The 20,582-nt window shown below is 32.7% G+C and overlaps 1 protein-coding gene across 2 annotated transcripts in view; it reads left to right on the forward strand.

Moving 5' to 3' along the window:
• The window catches only part of LOC106683224 (cell growth regulator with RING finger domain protein 1), a 45,107-nt gene that overhangs the window by 1,550 nt on the left and 22,975 nt on the right, over positions 1–20,582 (forward strand). For both annotated transcript variants that reach the window (XM_014424564.3, XM_014424565.3), the window contains exons 2-6: positions 1,657–1,814; positions 4,341–4,512; positions 6,142–6,286; positions 11,492–11,599; positions 19,403–19,596. In XM_014424564.3, the coding sequence (XP_014280050.1) occupies positions 1,657–1,814; positions 4,341–4,512; positions 6,142–6,286; positions 11,492–11,599; positions 19,403–19,596 (777 nt within the window). The remainder of the gene's footprint in view (positions 1–1,656; positions 1,815–4,340; positions 4,513–6,141; positions 6,287–11,491; positions 11,600–19,402; positions 19,597–20,582) is intronic.

The raw sequence follows: 20,582 nt of genomic DNA on the forward strand, positions 1-20,582 counted from the left end.
ATATAATAATGAAGAAGTTACGGTCTGAGTCAGCTGACTTAGGAGATCAGCTGATCGGATGTATGTAAAGTGATGTACTGAACACAATAAAGCCAGTATTTTACAACAGTTGAAGCGTGTCAGATCTTATTCCTTCTTTTTTTTAACATTTCGCTTTCGCCGAAACCCGGGGCCTTTAGATACTGGAGTAATTTTTGTTTTCAAGATCAATTTTTTTTTTTATTTTGTCATCTTTCATTTTATAAAAATATGACCAGTAACGGAATCGTGAGAGCAGCAGTTCGGAACCTGGAGGGTCGGAACCAAAACAACCAACCTCAAGCTGCAGTCAACCAAACTTTATCTGCAGGGAACCCACCTCTGGAAGAAATTCAGGCATTACTAGAAGTATCTTCTAGGGCCACCCATAGCTCAGTGGTTAAGACACAGTCTTACCAATTTAAAGTCTATTAGCGGTGTCGGTTCGAATCCGGCCTGGGACGTTTTTTTTCATTGAGTGGCGGTCCCACAAAATGAAGAACTTTGACCCCCAACCATGGTTAGGCAGTATAGGACTCCAATGGGAGTCTTGGCCGAAAAAAAAAAAAAAAAAAAAAAAAAAGTATCTTCAGCGCAAGCTCATGCCATGGTGCTAGAATGGATTAAGGTCCATACAGCTACTGCCCAGGACCTGAGGAATGTGCTGTCAGACTTAAAAAAATTCATTGGAGAGACTGGAGAAGGGGGTGACGTCTAATAAGCGGAATTAAAGCAAAGTCTATCGAAAATCTACTCTATAGCGAAGATGCGGAGGCATTAAAAGCAGTAGTCGTCTGCAGAGTAAATAGGAGCATCCTCAATCAGATTCAGGCGGATGATGAAACCCCTTGGAGAGTTATCAAAGAAAGATTAAAGAAGGCGTTCAGAGGAGGACATATTTATGAGAGCGATCAAAATCGGGACGATCGTTTATAAAAAGTTGGGTTCTAACAGGAATAAAGAGGTACAGCGATATGAGGGTCCATTTAGGATGATAATTATAAGGGAACACAATATTATTACAGTAGAAAGTAACAAAGAACCCAAAAAGAGGTGATCTGTTGATATTGAAGAATTAAAACGTCCGGCAATGACAATATAAAAACTGGAGTGTTCTCATACTGCCAGCCACCACTAGATTAAATTTCAGAAAATTTAGTTATTTATTCTATTTATTATTTTTTGTTTTAAGATTGTTTTTGATTTTTGTAAATAGTCTTTTTCGTTTTAACTTGTTCATTTACTGTATGAATTTTTTAAAAATTTTATTCTTAGATTTAAATAATGTATTTCAGGGAGCTTGTGAGTTTTTAGGATGGTATGTATATAGGAGTTTATATTTATTGTAAATAGGTTTTCTTTATTGTTTTTGTTTTCTATGTTATTATTATATTGTATAGTATTAGTTTAAGAGGATTGTTTGTATACTGGTGGGGGGGGGGGGGGTTTTGATCTGAGTCAGCTGACTGAGGAGATAAGCTGATCAAATGTATATTAAGAGATGTACTGAACCCAATAAAGCCATTATTTTACTGCAATCCAAGCGTGTCAGATCTTATTCCTTCTTCTCTTTTTTTAACATTTTGCTTTCGCTGATACTTACGTTATATATACATGTATATTCTTTTTTTTTTTTAGAAATGCTAGAGAACTGTGGGAATATAGGAGGAATGATCTTGTCAGAAGAAACCGAAGCCGTGTCAATTTCGGTCACTCACAAATCCCCAAAATGAAGATGATGGAGGTCCATATTCCCTTTACATTTAAAATTCAACAAACACAAGTGGTTGATAATGGTAAAACCAGTAACTTTTTTATTATCTATCAATATTAGTTAATAGCAGTATAATTTATTAATAAATAATTTAAATATGGTTTAGAGCCTTACTCTGTATTTTATTTCTCTACTGCACTCTCTCACGGACTTTTTCTGCTAAACTTAGCAATAAACAGTAGCCAAATCTAAAGGTTACTATCTTTGTCTGACCTGAGTTTATAATACAATATTATTTCAAACTGTCATCCAGCTGGTGATTATAATTTGTATACCTCAGTAATTTCTTCATTGTTTCTTATTGGCACCTTTGAATGATCCTTTCTTATATTATTATAGTCTGCAAAGTTGTTTAGGGATTTTTCATTTTCATTTGCTGTGTAGCGAGAGGGAGCAAGCTAAACTTAGCCACAACTCACCAGGGCACTGCACCTCGAGCCTCACAGAAGCTCTCAAATTTACAAATTACTTCATTTTGTAAAAACATATTGTCATTTTTATATATTAATACTTTCTGTACATTACACTTAACAATATCTATGCAATGATTAATAAACGATACCAAAACAATGCACGTAACTATCACAAGCAGACATGTACCGACCGCTTCTCGGTCACAGCCACATGGACTCAGCCTATAAATAAGGGGCTCTAAATCCCCTCTTCGATCGTTGATCCACACCCTTACCTAGGTCTAGTCATAGCAATGGTGGCGTACACACTGCTTGAGATAGAAAAGTTCATTGCCAATCGATTCTCACAAGAGTAGTTTTTTTGCACACATACCCAAGATGATGGCCTATCTCCTCTCCTTCTCTCCAGCAATCTTAGTCCGTCCGCTTCATCTCGACAACTAAGATTGTAACCTTATCCTTAGTGGTTACACTGGTCCGTCCGCTTCATCTCGGCAACCAGTGTAGTTGATCCCGTCTCTCCACAGCTCTAGTCCGTCTGCTTCATCACGGTAACTAGAGCTGCACCTAGCCTTATCAGTTTACTGGTCCGTCCGCTTCATCTCAGCAACTAGTAAGCTGGCTCCTATCTTGACAGTTCTAGTCCGTCCGCTTCATCTCGGCAACTAGTAAGCTGGCTCCTATCTTGACAGTTCTAGTCCGTCCGCTTCATCTCGGCAACTAGAACTGTTACTCTACCTCAGACTCTCTCTTACCTAGACCTGCTCTACCTGCGTCAATGTCCAGGGCTCATCCTCTGGTACGGCCGTTCCTAACTTACTATTGAATATGCCTTGTCGTGGGCCTTCTGTAAAGTGGAAATCAGGCTGGAGAATCGCCTAAGACTTAATCAATCCCGACAGCTTCATTATCAGGACTATATTCTTATATTTCTATTTATAGTTCTTATATATAGTCTCAAGATTTGTTTCTTACTTCTCTGGGTTTTGAAGTCCTCAAGGACTACTATACAATATCCTTTGTGGATAAATTCATCTATGGTTTTGTCAACCAGGTTTTCGTACTAACTCCCTTAGATGTATGATAACTTAAATGATACCCTTGTAAAATTTGTCTTTGAGTCTGATACTATGTAGTCAATGAACCCTCTTGTAAATTCAATAAACATTATCTTAGTTTTACTTCCAGCTATGAAGGTTATGGTGAATAAATGCTATTTTTCCGATACTGTTTTAAACTATGGGTAGTTTCTTTTCAATAGTATGTTTTTCTTCCATTAATTTTTTTCAGTTATGGAAAAGTCTGTAGCTTCTTGCAAAATCCGATAGAACCTTAGTTAACCCCAATCAATATAATGATTAAGTATGGATTCTTATTAGGAGTGGATGTTCTGGATACCAACTCTTTAGTACGCTCAATGAATCTACAATCATTACAACTATCTGTTTAATCAAAATTGCTGGAGTTGTTTATGAGAAAACGATAAAAAATAAAAAAATAAATGATAAAATGGCATTTCAGGTTTGTCTCCTTTGTTGAGGTTGGAGAGGGAAGAACAGTTGTAGAGATGTGGTTTTACTGGTTAAGAATCCCATACCACATGGAGGTACAGGCCTTTAGATTTCCCCTGCCCTTGTAAAAAAAAAAAATACCATTGTGATACTTGGTTATTTGGACTCAAAGGACCTTAAAATATGTAGTCTGTTGAAAACACAAATTTGAAATTTTTCTTAATCACAATACTTATCCTTACTATATATTTCATTTATAGGCCAGTGGAAATGAAAAAAAATGTTAACTTAAAAGAAGGGTATTATGTATAATTTAATAGTTGCAGGAAAAATATAAATGATAATGGAAGATGACTTTACTCGTGTTACTTTTTCTGTAGTTCTTCTAAATGTTTATTTTCTAAAGTTGATTTATTGAGTTGTTGCCAAATTTTTCTTAGGTTAAAAAAAAAACACTGGTTGCTGGAAAATGATGCTGACTACTACCTCTCGATAACTAACTAAGTCTGTAGATGGTATATTTAGTATCCTGTTTTCAGATTTAATTTTTATCCATTATTTTACTTAATACTATACTATATTATTACATATGGAAGTGAATATTGTCCTTTTTCATTTTGTTAGAAATTCATTGTTTGGTATCAAGCCAAGACAATTATAAATTTATGGCATTCTGGGCAGTATCAGTTCATGAACTACATATGCTCTTATGGCTTCCATGGACTACTATGTCCAAATCTATTGAAGAAGGTTCTTTTCTGCAGGGCTATTATGTAATGAAAGGACCTCATTTAAGGTAAATTATTTTATTTGTTAACACTAAATATAAACTTGACAAAATTTGTTTCTTTTTATTTATTTATTTATTTATTTATTTATTTTTTTTGCATTGGTTTCAGAAAAATATTATTAATTTTATATTTTCAGTTTTACTTATCTTTTTATCTATATTCTATTCTTAATATATTGTTTTTATTTTTTAATTTATATACATTTATACATGTGTGGTTGTCAACGTTCGTGTGTGTTTATATTCAGGGTATTCTAGTATATATTACATGTTCACTTTGCCTAACCTCAACAACTTTTAGAATTTTGATTTGATTTTGCCTGGGTTATAACGCTGGCAAGTGGTTTATCTTCTGAGGGTATTGTTAATTTTCTAACTTTCTGCAATTCTCTAGTGCACCTAACTTTGGAATTTCCAATGAAATGGGGTACTTTTTTTTTTTATATAGATTCTGATACTAAACTGGATTTTAAGACAAATTCATATCAAGGCACTTTTTTGATCTGTTATGTCCTTGAGGTGTAAATAATTGAAAATTGGAAAAATTGGAATTTTTATGGTTCTTTTGACAATTTGTGCATAAACATTTCTGAAAATCTAAAAAAACTATAAAACAAAATGGTTTTAGAATTCAATTTCCTATAATAGCATGTCACCATAATTTGAGTTTCCTCGACTGGCTGAGTAGACTAAATTGTCTATTATGATAACTAGGCCTCAATTAGATGACATATTCATAAAGGAAATTGAATTCTAAAACAATGTTGTTTTTTTTTTGTTTTTTATTAGAATCCTTTAAGAAGTATCTGAATTGGAAATTTCTGAGTTAGGTGCACTGAAGATGATTAGAAAATCAGTAATGCCCTCGAAAATAGATCAAATGGCAGTGTTTTAAATGAGTGAAAATCTAATTGAGATTCTAAACATTGTAAAGGTTTAATTATAAGCATTAAGCACACCTTATTGTAAGTGTGATCAAGCATTCAGACTGTCTTATACAGTGATAATTGATTATGATAAAAAAATCATTCTTGAAAATGGAAAAATAAATCTGAACTGTTGTCTGATGTGATCAAATAAATGACGAAGTTAAAAAAAAGAGTTGGTTGACCCAACGTTAGATGAGAGGACTCATTGTCGGTGGATGCATGGTTCCTGCTTGGAGAGCTGCTACAATGGATCATAGTATTGTTATATAGTCTAAAACAACATGACATCTGGAAAATGCTTTTGGAGGAGGCCCAGTTTCGGTAACAGGATTTAGAACTGTATATATATCTATGTAAGTTGAAAAAGGTTTACTTTCTTCCTGAAAATATAATATTCAAAATTTTTATATAGTTAATCTATTTTATGTATATTTATTGATGTTGTAATTTAATTTTTTTTCTAATATTTGTGTAAGAATTACTGTTATTTCTCCCATATTTCTCTATAATGTTTCTTACTTTTATTTTTCCCATATATATAGTCCTAAAATAAGTGTATGACCAACTCCTGTACAGTGATCAATTTGAACTATTGAATTATTAAATATTGTAGTTATTATTAAATTAGTAAACAAATTAAATTGATTTTTTCTGTTTGTGAGGATGTGTATATGTATTATATTTTTTCTGATTAATGGGTTTTCAGAAATGCAAATCATGAAGAGAAAGTCTTCAAAATTCGTGTACCTTCTGAAAATTCTACTGACTTTAAGGCAGCTCCAAAATTATGTTACCCCTTGGTCGTTTTCCTTGTTACTGACTGTGAAGAAACTCCTAAACCTGAAGAGGCTGTAAGTTAACTTACTGTTAGTAAATATAATCATTTCCCAGTTTCTTACAAAGGTGACATTTTAAAGAATCTGAGGTTACTGTTGTTCTTTTGGCTGATAGGCTTGCATGAGAATGTTTTTTTGAACTACTGTGGTTCGTACAGAATATGTCATAACTCAAAAAATTAAAAGTTTTATTGTTCACATATGAATGTGTGTAGTGCTTGAATAAATGGGAATCAGCATTGGTTATTTATTCAAATTACCTAAAATCAATTCAATTACAAATGGCAATGTTTTGTTGTTATCTATTATTATTGTTATTTTTGTTCAAAATAATTATTATTTGTTACCCTTATAACCAATCTTTTTATTTAAATTATGAAGAAGGTAGTCAGGGATGTGGTCACAAGAAAAAAAAAATAGTTAACAACTATTTATTTGCTAACTTTGTAGAGCTTCATCAGGGCTAAAAAGATACAAAAAACAACTAAAAATATTTTGACATAATATGATAAATACAAAAGGTAAATTAAGGTAGGGTTAAAATTATATAAACATAAGTGAAGAAAAAAACATTATATACAAATAATGGAAAAGAGTGAATAAAATAGTATAAATATAAAATAGTCAATGATAAGAATATAAATTTTTTTTACACAAACTATTAGGTTAAAATGAACAGTAGACATAATAACATGCTAAATAGAAAAGTAGAAATGAGAAAACAAAATTTTAAAATTATTAAGATTTCATAAAAGTCGAGAATGAATAAATACAATAAAATTAATAATAATAATAAATGAATAAAGAACAAAGAACAAATCAGGACTAGCCACCTGTTCCAGAGACTACCTTTGCTCAAGTGAGTACGAGAACTAGTGCAATATCTAAAGTAAACAGAGTGGAGGAACCATTATCAGTTTTAACTTCAAGTATGTAAAATAAAAGAAGATATACAAATATGATATTAATAGTAACTATACGAAATGTCCTATTTAGGAAAATTTAAATATAAATTAAATGATAGAATAAGTAACTAATAATATATATCAATAGAAAATACAGTTTTGATAATACAGTAAATACCATACAGGTATAATACAATTAATATAAAAGAAGAATACTAAAGAAAAAGAGTAAACATGAATAAACAGAATAATTAGATAATTATAACAACTATTTTTGTATGATTGTAGTAATCGTGATGTAGATCGTGGAAGTTTACAAATATTGAAACAGTAAATGGGAAAACTAATAAAAACAACGGATAAATAAATATAAGTGAATAAAATATAGTATAAGAACAATAAAATATAGGTCTAAAGGTAAAATGTAAGATGGAGTACATAAACCATATTAAAAATACGTAATAAGTAATACATAAAGTGAAATAAGCTATTGAAACAATGTGAAATGAAAGTTTACTATAAAACAGTAAATGTAAAAATAAAAACCTAGATAACACCCTGATCATCTTCATAATTTAAATTAATATAGTAAATTATTTATATATAAAATCTTTTTATTTGTTTTATTTTAAATAACAAATAATTTTTTATTTAATGTTTAGTAATTGTTTTTGCATTACAACTATGTTACTATTATAAACACACTGTTTCAGAAATAAATGTTATAAATTGTCTATTTGTATATAGCATAAAATAATTATGCAGTTTATACTTTCAGAAAATTAACATTGTGTCTGAGTTTTACTTGTGCCGTATTTGATAGTACTGAGTGTTAATAGAGAGTACAGTTTTTTTTTTATTTATAGTATTATACACTCAATTGTTTTTGTTTTTATTATCTGTGTAATTTTCATTTTCTTTTATCCAAACATACACATTTTTTTGTTGTAAATCGTGCCTTCTTTTAACCCTAAGCCACCCAACGCACAGGAGACTATTTTTAAAGTAAAGGGTTAATGGTAAAAAAAGTATATGTTAATAAGTTTATACCTGAATAATGACAGAAATTTTAAAGATTTTTTTTCCTTTTATTGTAGCTAGGTTTATAAAAAGTTATTGCCCATGAGTAATTGTAAAATTTCTAAAAAATGGAGCTGTATTAATTACATTTATACTTTTTATGATTATTATATTTATATTAATTAAAATTTAAAACATTTCAAAATATTCCCATATTATATAAACTTCATAAAACTTTAAATTCTTCACATGGGGTTGCAAATGTCCTTGAACTGCTGAATTGTACAAAAGATGAAGTAGTTTCAGAATTTGATAGTCAGGGCAATGTCTATGTTAAAAGAATCTATAAAAAAATATTTAATAAAAAGAAGACAACGCTCTTATTGATTTTGACCAATGAAAAGTGTAATCTACCAGAATGAGTGGTCGCAGATTTTCTTTCCATAAGAATTAGGCCTTACTTAAGTCCCCTACTTCTGCTTTTCATACTATAAATACAGAAACACCAGTAACCATTTCCAAAACACAAATTGTGGAAAATGTGGAGAATATTCTCATAATACTGTTAATTGTAATTATCTGCTTAGGTGCTGAAACTGTCCTGGAGATTATCCAGCATTTACTAAAAAATGTCCACTTTATGAACAAGAAAAAATAATTTAAAAAATTTCCTACCATCAAATGGAAGCCATTATTAAAAAGCAAGGCAGGAATTATTGGGACTAGAACACATGTGAGTTGGTAGTAGCTTCCCTCACCTTGACCCAAAGTTTTATTTTTAAAAATAAATATCTTGGAATTAGTTTTGATAAAAATCAACTCAGATAATGAAATTAACTACCGTGAAAAATTAGTTATAACTATGCCTAATAATAATAGTTGTCAAATTGAAAATAAATCTAATATTTTCACCTCCAAAAATCATTAAATGAACACAAAAATAAATCAAATATTGCATCAAATATACTTAAGTTAGACATCAATTTAAAGGAAATAGGCCATTATCTCAAAACTCCTCTTTCAGTGAACTGAATACCTCCTTGTAAAATAAACAATATCTAGTTTTGATAAAACAAAAACACAAAGTAGGCAAGAAATCTTAATCCATAAACTTTGTACCTGCTCTCACTGTCATTGTGAATAATGTTTAATAATCACAACAACATTGGTACATTTAATATTTTTTTTCTTTGATTACCACCATGGTAGGTTGGGAGAATGTGAAAAGAAAGTGGGCACTTAAAAATTTCTTCCCCTAACATCCCCCAAAAAATTAGAGATATAAAGTGGCCAGAAAACACGCAAGATATGTGGTTAAAATTAGTAAAATTCCATTGAACCAGTCTTTTTCTTCATTGACGAATTTCTCACTGCATTAAACTTCAGGAAGGATTTCTCACCCAGTCCAGTTCTGATCTGCATCATTATGATAAAAAACCTTTTTTCCTCTAGTAAATCTATGATTTTAAAGGTATTAAATAAAATTATTTTTGTCTAATAGTTTTCTGAATATATGGAAGGAAGCGATCATGATTCCTGTTCTGAAAAAAGATAAAGAGCACATGAATGTTTAACAGTTATGGACTGACAGGGTACTTGGAAGCCATAAGTAAACTGCCAGCATGGCAGAGTGGGTTCAGCAAAGAAGTACTAGATATAACTAGCTTTGATATCTTAGAAGCCTTCAAAAACAAGAGAAAATTATTAGTACTATTTCTTCTTATAAAAAATGCTTTTAATAGGATGTGGGGAAGGTTTATAACTGACACTCATGACTTGCCTTCATAAATAATATCTACTTAACAGAAGCTTTAGGGTCAGAATTGGTGATGTTCTATCAAATGAATTCAAACAGGATCTTGAGTGCATTACTCTGTAAAGTCTGCTAACAGAAACAATATTTCAGTGTTTTTTGCCTGGTTCTTTTGGCACTACAGAATAACGAGTAATGAACTGGTTGATCAGGTAGCAATGGTTGCCATTTTTGAAGCCATTCCATATTGTGGAGTACATGTCGATGACTCCATTGTCCCCCCCCCCCTCAGACAATTAAATTGGAATAGAAATAAATGTGGGCAAATGTTACGGATAATAAATTAAGGGAAATCCAAAGTGACGTCTCTCCTTGAACATCATCGATTTCTCATTAGTTAGAAAAAAATGTTGGTTTTTAAAAAAAATTCAATCTAACTTCTTTAAAAAAAAGTTTTATAAGTTTTTATCATGCAGTGGATAGCTTTAAAAATATTGAGCAAAAATTGAAAATCCTAAAATTTTTGCTCATTTTTCAGCCAGTACACACAGGATTTTTGCTAATGAAATAAAGAGAAAAATTGACAAAAATGTAGTTATGACAAATAATTTTTTAAATGCTTGAACTGAGTGGAGGAAGGTTACAAGCATTGTTGTGATAAAAGTTTTAAGGAATAGTGTCTGCAGATAAATAAATTTGACTGTGTTTTAATTGATAATTGACTAATTAGGTAATTAAACATATGTGGGATATACTTATTAACAAAAAATAATTTTACCTAATGTTTTTAATGGTTCATAGATATTAATGTTTTTGACCTGGGCAGAATAGCCTACATGAAGTTTTAGAGTGGTTTAAATTATATGTTTTCAAAGTGGTATTGAGGTAAGGTAAATTATGAATAATAATGTTAAGTATTTTAAATTGTTTGTAGGATCATACATGTAATAGAAACTTTTTGTAGTAGGCCTGAAGATGGCCAGATTGGCCGAAACGGACGTATAAGGGAAATAAAAAGTTTTGAGACTATAATGGACAGAGTTTGAATTATTGATTAAAAAATTACCAGTCTCAAGAAAATATTAAGATTATAAATAAAGTTTTATAAGTTTTTATCGTGCAGTGGATAGCTTTAAAAATATTGAGCAAAAATTGAAAATCCTAAAATTTTTGCTCATTTTTCAGCCACCATTTTGTTATCTATTCTTATTTTGTAATAACAAATATTTTTTTAATATCAACTTTTTTGTAAATTGGTTCTCCACAAGATTTTTTTGTAAAAAAAAAAAAAAAAAAAAAATATTTTGCATGCTAAGATTTCTCTAGACTTTTAGTATGTCAAAAAATACCAGTAACAAAGAAATTTGAACCCCATCTTTAAAGGGAATTAGTTCTACCCAAAAACCTATTCCTCCTCTACTATAAAACTGTTAAGAAAGATTGTAACATTTTTATTGGAAAAGAAATATTAAATTCTTACCAGAAAAGTTCATTGTTTTTCTATACCACTATATCAATCTTTTCATTATTTTTTCTTTTCAGGTAGCACTAATTAGCATATTACATGTTAATGATTCTATCTGCCAATTGCCAACTAGTATTATTTCTCAGTACCTAAAACAAGCCAACGGACAAGTTTCAAGACTTAAGGTAAGTTTAATAGCTTTAAAAATATTGAGTAAAAACTATTACATGACATATCATGCAAATGTCTAACATTTTGAACTTATATTTCTTTTTTATGTTTCTAACATATATCTGGAATTACTGAATATCTGTTTTGGCCAATGAACTTTCCGGTTCTGTTGTCTTTTCTGCCAACTATTTGGTGGTTATCAATTGAATTATCTGGATCCCATTTATTTTGGGCGATCTGATTGTTGCCTTTTTCTTCTTTGTGATGACACAAACCCTGCCTTGAGTGGGTTGCTGTTAAGACCATAAACGTTGCACCAATTTATCATGATGTTTCTTGATGTTTATCAGGATATCTCTTGACATTTTATCTGACAAATCTGAAAGTATATTAAGGTACTTTTCTTTAATGAGGATAGCAATATTATCAGTGTATACTTTTAGAAGCCTGCAGCATTGAGGGTCGATCACAGAGAGTCAACTAGCAAACACCACTGTAGCGGAGGTAGTACACCATCCTGTGGGTAGTCTCTACCACTCACGACCTAATTCACAGTTCGGAGTGTCATAATTTTGATTTAAAGATCCTTTGTTACAGCATAGAAATTATCCATCTAAAAGTAACAAAAAAGGTTACTTTATCATAAATCAGGAGGAGTGATAGAAATTAATAACACTATTGGAACTATGATGAACTGATATTACTTCATTTCCATTTTGCTACTAAAAATCCCTTGCTGTTTAAAAATGATTTCTAGCTATCATCTAATTAATATTTTATTGAATTGGATAATAGGTACTTTATCGAATACTTAAGAAATTTTGATTGGAGGAGTTTTCGGGGGGTGCGGTCAGCAAAGAACAATATAAATAAACAAAACCATATTTATTTATTTTATGCCGACGTTTCGACCTGAGTTTCAGGTCTTCATTAGGGCTATAGAACAAAAGAGATAACAACAACATTTAGAGAAACATAAAATTGAAAAGGAATAGTATACAAACAAATTTGGAATTATACAAAATATTGAATTGAATCATAAATGATAAAAAATTGATAACTGATAATTGAATATAAAAAAAAAATTAAATTGATTCATAATCGTGGAATTAGATGGTAGTAGATTGAAATATAATATCATAGAGGTAAGAAGATATGTATAATATAAGATATGAAAGTAGTGTCTAAAAAACTGTGAAAATAAATAAATTGAACCTACAAATTGAACAATATGACAGACAATGAAAAATATTGAGTGGTTATATCTGAATTACAGTGTGAGTATTAACTTATATACCTATACTTAAATATATATATATACAATAGGAAAACGGGAAAATATGGAGAATGGGAAAAAAATAATGTAAGAAATATGAGAACGAGAAAGGAGACTCACGTTATGGCGTAGAAGGTAGGCCAACAACTGATTGATTTTTAGAAATGCTCGCCAGAGTGATCTACGGACAGGTAAAGGATTCGCTAAAAATGTAACTGTCAAGAAAGACCATTACGACACAACAGTTGATATGAAATACCAATGATAAAAATAGAAGTCAAGTTATAGTTTAAAAGAAAAACATAAAACCAGTGATATGTAAAAATATGTAACCAAAAGGTCAAACCATTATGAATAAAATTTAATAAGAATAAAAAAAAATTATAAAAAATAAAATCGAAAATTGATAATGATAGATAAAATAAAATAAATTATGGGTGCTTTAATAAATTGACTATTTGGGAATAGGCTAGGGATAGGTTTTGTTTGTCTGTTTTGTGATTGACTGGGAAAGCTTCTAATTGTATAAAAATGCTTTCGGATAGTAATCGTTTGTCGTGGTTAGGGACAGAGGCTAGTATGGAAGTATTGTCAAAATCAAAAGAGTGTTTGTGTGTTAAGCGATGTTCAGATAATTTTGAAGCCATGAAGTTATGGGAGGAGACGAAATATTTGTGCTGGGTTATGCAGTCTTTAAGCAAATTTTTTGTTGTAATGTAGGATGCATTACAATTAGAAGTGGAACAGGGGATACGGTACATAACATGGGAACGGTATTGAGGAGGAATTGGATCTTTAAGATTGGTGTAAATAAAAGACAGTTTGTTATGGGCTTTGAAGGCTAGGCGGAGGTTAGGGATGGAGGAACGTAGTTGTTTATGAATGTTATCTTTAAGAAAGGAGATGTAAGGTAATGATCTGTATAGGGGGATGGAAAAAGATTGCAGAGAATTTTGTGTAGATGGGGTACGGTTTTTATAATTGTAAAAGAGTTTGTCGATGATTTTTGGAGGGAAGTTGTTTTTTAAGAGAATTTGTTTAATGCGGAGATAGTTATTATCATGAAATTGGGAATCAGAGAGGGAAAAACCACGATGAATAAGATTTTGGGCTGTATTTAGTTTTTGATGGTAAGGATGTGGGGAGTGATAATTTAAAAGTCTTCCTGAGTAAGTTGGTTTTGTGTACCAATTGGTGGATATAGTATTATTGGTGTTTTTTATGATGAGGAGGCCAAGAAATGGTAGCGAATTGTTTGTTTCTGATTCAACTGTAAAACGTAAGCGAGGATGGTAGGAGTTGAAGGCAAATAAGATATCGGTGATTTTATTAGGATTCAGTATTAAGAGGAGGTCATCAACATATTTTTAAATAAAAATGATGTCATTAGAGAACTGTGGGGTAATGGAGTTTAGTAAATCGTTAAGTATGATATTGGAAAGATCGGGGGCTAGAGGATTACCCATAGCCAAGCCTGAAATTTGTTTAAAAAATTGACCCTGGAATGTTAGGTAGCCGGATTCACAACAAAGTTGGGGAGACTTGAGGTAAGAAGAAAGGTCTAGGGAAGTATGGAGTTCAATGGTGGATCAGTTAGATTCTCTTAATAGAATTGTTTATAGATTTAGGAAAAAGGGAATTTGTGCTGGGTTATGTGGTTTTTAAACAAATTTTTTGTTTCGCCAATGTAGGATGCATTGCAGTTGGATTCTACTAGAATTAGGACTTTATCTATGGGGATATTGGTAAATAAACTTTCAACATCAAAGGAAGTGAGAATGTAGTGGTCTGGAATGGTGAGATCTAACAATTGATCGCGGAGGTGAAAAGAGTTGTGAATGTCATATGGATTGTTATGGCTAAGAGTTTGTAAAGAGGGCAGTAGGCATTTAATAAGTTTAACGGTGGGGGAATTGATATTAGAAGTGATCGGACGGAGGGGGGTATTAGGTTTGTGAATTTTGGGAAGGCCATAAAAACGGGGGGGCAACTAAATTACAAGAGATGAGGTTTCTGTTTGTGGGATAATTAATAAATTTAGAATTTAAGAGATTTTTAAGATGTTTGTTAAAGGTGGTTTTTAATAAAAGTGTAGGGACACGGGACGTAGTGGTGTATATGGAATGATCGGATAGGAGTTGTGTCATTTTTTCATTATAGTCGGAGCAGTTCAAAATGACAGCCTTGTTTCCTTTGTCGGCTTTGGTGATAATGATGTCATCATGCGAACTAAGGAAGGATCGGGTAAAAGAAAGGTCTTTAAAGAAAAGGGGAGAAAATTTGGAAGAAAAGGATGGAGGGTGGTGAAGGTAATTAGAGATGTTATTGCAAATACTCTGGCCGGTGACAGTATGACATCGGCTCCACGTTGATTCTGTGTCGTGAGTGGTTTACTATGCAGGTTCGTAGCGAAAATTGGCATGCTTTGTGACTAAAAGGAAGACTAAACATCTCTAAAATTATACGAAAATTGGACCAACCATTACAGAGATTATTAAATGTGAAGATTGCCTCATTTCATCGGGACCTGTTTGCTCTTATCAGCGGCTCAGCTCCCCACTCCTGCCAGCTGGAAATCAAGGTCAGGCTATCTACTCCTCTGTCATCCGAGGAGCCCTATGTCTTTGTTAGGTGTTTTATTTTTATTTTTTATTTTATTTTTTTTTTTTATTTTAAGATGTTCGACATAAGTGTATTTCACTTTCTTCTTTTTTTAACGATTTGACGTCATATTACTTTTAACTTATTTATTTTTTACTTGTTTTAACCTATTTATTTATTTATAAAATCTTTTTATTATTTTAAACTATATTGTAGGGAGTGACAGGAATAGAGATATTGCGATGTAAATGCATGTATGCATGTCTTTTGGTTTTATTTATTTTTACTCCAATATTATTTATTTTAATATCCATAAATTTTAGCTGTATTTTAGTAATTTACTTATTTATCTTAGCATATATGAGCAAAATACCATGAATACTGCGGATTTTGATGAGGCCGTAGGCAAGTTCCTAATATTCCTAAGGACAATCAATGCGGAACTGCCAGGCCCCCAGCACCCAGCCGTCAAATTCTACAAAATGAGGAAGAAAAATAAATCTAATATGGCGGACAAAGGTGCTGGAAAAGTATCAAATCCGCAGAGGGCCAATAAAGCAGACCGGAGTCGTCAGCAAGAACAGTATCAATACGAGGTTGCACAATACAATTATTATAATAAAAGGAAAAAAGTAGTGCAAAATATCATGAATGCCGACACTCCTAAGCAATGTCCCCTAAAGGTGGATGAAATTGAGAGGCATTATAAGACCCTTTTTGAAAGCGAAAATCTCCTTAAACGTGTGGAATATGAAGAACAGGCCCCGATGCCGAATTTGATCTCAGTAGAAACTGAATCGATACGGAGGGCCATAAGATCTACCTCTTTAGATACATCGCCGGGGCCGGATGGTGTTGTAATCCGCACAATAAAATTCTTTAACATAGCCCATGTAATTAAGAGAATTGCGGAGATAATGCTGAAGATGGCCTATGTACCAGAACCACTCAGGCGGGGGCGCACGATTTTGATTTATAAAGGCAAAGGAGATGCAAATAATATATCATCCTGGAGGCCGATTACGATATATTCGATCGTGCGCCGAATTATTGAGAAGGTACTTGATTGTGAACTGAGGAAACAGGTCACCTTCCACAGAAATCAAAGGGGTTATATAAAGGGCCTTCCGGGAGCACACGTCAACACGAGAATTATCGATGCGATTTTGAAAGATGCAAGAAGTAAGAAAAGTAATTGCGCGGTGGTATTTCTCGACGTTGTTGGTGCCTTTGACAATGTTGGCCATGATCATATTGTGAGCTCACTGAAGGCGAGGGGTGTGTCACTGGATCTTAGAAATGTGATTTCGGCTCTCCTTACTACGAACAACATCAAAATAAACGTAGGTGCCCACTCAACAAGCCAAATCAGAGTAAAGCGTGGAGTTCCTCAAGGCGGCCCCTTGTCGTCTTTGCTATTAAACCTGGCAATAGACCATCTATACCGCGATCTGTGTGAGCAAAGCTTCGTAAGTAAAATGGATATAAGCTCAATAGCGACCAAGGCTGTGTGGTCCTCACAGGGTTCGCGGATGACCAGGCGGTTTCAGTGTGCGACAGGGTTGCTGCGGAAAGAGTAATTGATAGCGTACAGAGGACGTTCAAAGAAATCGGTTTGGCATTGAATCTTTAAAAGAGTATGGGCATCGTTATAAATAAAGGAGAGCTGGAATCGACGAAGCTCTCCCTCGAGAACGGAGATAGCATCCTAACAATGAAAGAAGGAGATACCATAAAATATTTAGGATGCACAATCTCAGGAGAGCTACAGTTCAACGAGGATTCGGTGATAAAGTTGAATACGAATTTGGATAAGCTTGTCACCTCGTGCTTGCTTAAGCCCGAGCAGAAGGTCAACATTGTCAACCAGTATGTGTTCCCGGGTGTTACATACCCTCTCCAGACCGCTTCCCTCACAAAGCTACCTGAAATCCTGGATGGCATCGACACAATGATTCACAGAAGTGTTAAAGTCATTATAGGGCTTCCTGCGAACACCTCCACGGCGATGTTGTATGCTCCGAGGAGGTACCGAGGTCTAGGCTTGATCCGCTGCCAATGGGAGGCTCCCCTACAACACTGGTTCATTGCTCAGCGGCTGTCAAATGTACCCGATGCTCTGTTTCAGTCCACTTTCGATTGTTCAGCTGAGATCGCTGAGTGTGCCGATAGATTGGGCGTTGATCAGGAGCATCGGTGTGTGAAAGCTCTACGACAGTCGCTACGTGAAAATGCGTTCAAGGAATGGGCTAACTGCAGGTGGCAGGGCATTGGAGTATGCCATTTCAAAGAGACCCCGAGAGCAAATAAGTTTATATACGATAAACAAATACTTACGGGCTCTGAATAGTCCAATGCCCTGAAATTGAATATAAATTATACACCCCTACGTGGAGTCCCAAGTGTCAGCGGACAGGATAGAGAAGTTGGGTCCCTCTGTCAACAGAGAGCCGGAAACACCAGCACATGTGCTGGGGAAATGCCCCAACAACTCCCTCCTCATAACACGCCGACATCATAGAGTGAAATATGAGTTAATGAAGCTCCTGAAGAAAAGAAAGAGATTTTGCCTGCTTTGACGAGGTCTACTGCGTAGATACGGATAGATCCACAAGATATGCGGATATTGTTACTTTCCCTAAGAAGGGGAAGTTGGCAATCATTCTAGATCCCACCGTGAGATATGAAAATAACAACCTTGAGCAGGCAAATAAGGTAGATAGGGAAAAGAAGGAAATCTACGATAAATGTATCCCTTTCCTCAAGGAGAAGTTCCGTGTATATATCCATTCAACGATACTGTTGCCATTAGCAGCCATTATTTTTTAAAAAATGAGAGAATAGAAAAAAACATTAAAAGCTGAGAAAACTCCGATAAAAAAAAATCTTCTTTAAAGTAAATATTGCTCTGGTATTTAAAGTCCCGGGTTTCGGCACCAGTTAAGTATTGGCGAAAGCAAAATGTCAAAAAAGAGAAGAAGGAATAAGATCTAACATGCTTGAACTGCTGTAAAATACTGACTTTATTGTATTCAGTACATCTCTTATATACATTCAATCAGCTGATCCCCTCAGTCAGCTGACATCGAAATAACAGCTGACTCATACCATAACTTATATACACTTATATATTTATATTTTTAAGTATAGGTATATAAGTTAATACTCACACTGTAATTCAGATATAAGCCACTCACTAGTTTTCAGTCTGTCATATTGTTCAATTTGTAGATTCAATTTATTTATTTATTTTGTCAGTTTTTTAGACACTACTTTCATATCTTATATTATACATATATTCTTACCTACATGATATTATATTTCATCTTTCACTGTTTTCAATCTACTACCATCTAATTCCACGATTATCAATTAATTTAATTTTTTTTACTATTCAATTATCAGTTATAAATTTTTTATCATTTATGATTCAATTAAATATTTTGTATAATTCTAAATTTGTTTGTATACTATTTCTTTCAATTTTTGTTTCTCTAAATGTTGTTGTTATCTCTTTTGTTCTATAGCCCTGATGAAGACCTGAAACTCAGGTCGAAACGTCGGCATAAAATAAATAAATATGGTTTTGTTTATTTATATTGTTCTTTGCTGACCGCACCCCCCGTCAAACTTCTCCAATCATTAATCTACAGTCAACTATCTACACCTCATTAAGAAATTTTGTGTTATATTGACTTTAAAGTAATATATTTTTTGTTGTTTCATTAGAAATGAATATAAACACAAAAAATTGTTCAGGTCATCTAAAATAAGTTAGTAAAAAATAATGAATACTACTGTCTAATGGTCTCCAACCTCAAAGAAAAATTTAAGTTTGAACATTCTTCCTACAATCTTTTAGTGATGGAGATATATTTCTTTATTTTTAATATATTTAATGGTTTTGTAATCTTGTATGCAAAATATTTAACTGTTTTAGCAACTATATCTTGCAAGCGATGATCCAGAAAATGTTAATTTAGAAAATGACCTAAATTTTGTGGAAAGGGAAAAGTCTAAACAACTGTGTGTGGTTTGTCTAAATTTACCTTTATCACGTGCCTTGCTACCATGTAGGCATACTTGTGTTTGTGGATCTTGTTTTGATAGATTGAAAAGTTGTCCATTGTGCAGGTAATGTATATTTATTAATTCATTTATAGATTATATGTTAAAAATTTGTATTGCTTTAAATAGATGCTACAGTGTATGTAACTGCCTCAGCAGTGTAAGTTTTGCAGGTTGTTTTTAGCTCTCTGCTCACTTAATTTTTGTATTGGTTGATAATTTATATAAAGACTGATTTGATTTTGTTCACTGTAGACTAAAACTACAATTCAAATAACTTACTTACCAAGTGAACACAGAAAGGAAAAGAATATATCTGCCTGCGGCAGTGTTTGTGGTTCCCTGACACATACACAAGTATCCTAAGACTAATAATGTTGTTCATTTCGTCCATGCTCCCCATTAAGTTCATTTTATTATGTATTTTGTTGTTTGATTTTAATTTTATTTTTTTGGGGGGGGGGCTGAGGGCCCCCAATCATTACAAGGGTGATTGTAGAATGAAATCTTAGGCCATGTATTCACTTGAACAAATGCACCAAATCACCAAATGAGCCCACTGTTTTGATCTTATGAGTACAGGACGACCCGAAACAAACCAAATCGAACAGTTTAAGCCATGAGTTATCTACATCAAAGTGAGCACATGCTCATGTGAGTACAAGCTTTGTAGCAGGGTCGCCCCTAACAGAATTAGCCAACTATTGAGTCCCTTTCCTTTCTTTCAATCATCTCCATATGGCTCTTTATTTATCTATCTCCTGCAAAATTATTTACTGTTTTATTTGATCTAAATTTCACGTATATTGTAATATACTCTTTTTTAGTAAATAGTATATTTTGATGTATAAAGGGTTTTTGATATGTTTTATCTTATGTATCATTTTAAGATTGTTAATTTGTTTTGTTTATCCAAAAAGCAAGCTAACCAATTTTCATTGTCTATAATAACTTCGTGATTCAAAACAAAACCAAGATGGCGGTACGTATTCTTCAGTCGACCGTTGAATCAAGGCCATGTTGAGCAGATTCAAATATCATAAAAACTATTT

This window comes from Halyomorpha halys, unplaced genomic scaffold (genome assembly GCF_000696795.3).
Source record: "Halyomorpha halys isolate HHAL.00 unplaced genomic scaffold, Hhal_1.1 Scaffold473.1, whole genome shotgun sequence".
NCBI lineage: Eukaryota > Metazoa > Arthropoda > Insecta > Hemiptera > Pentatomidae > Halyomorpha > Halyomorpha halys.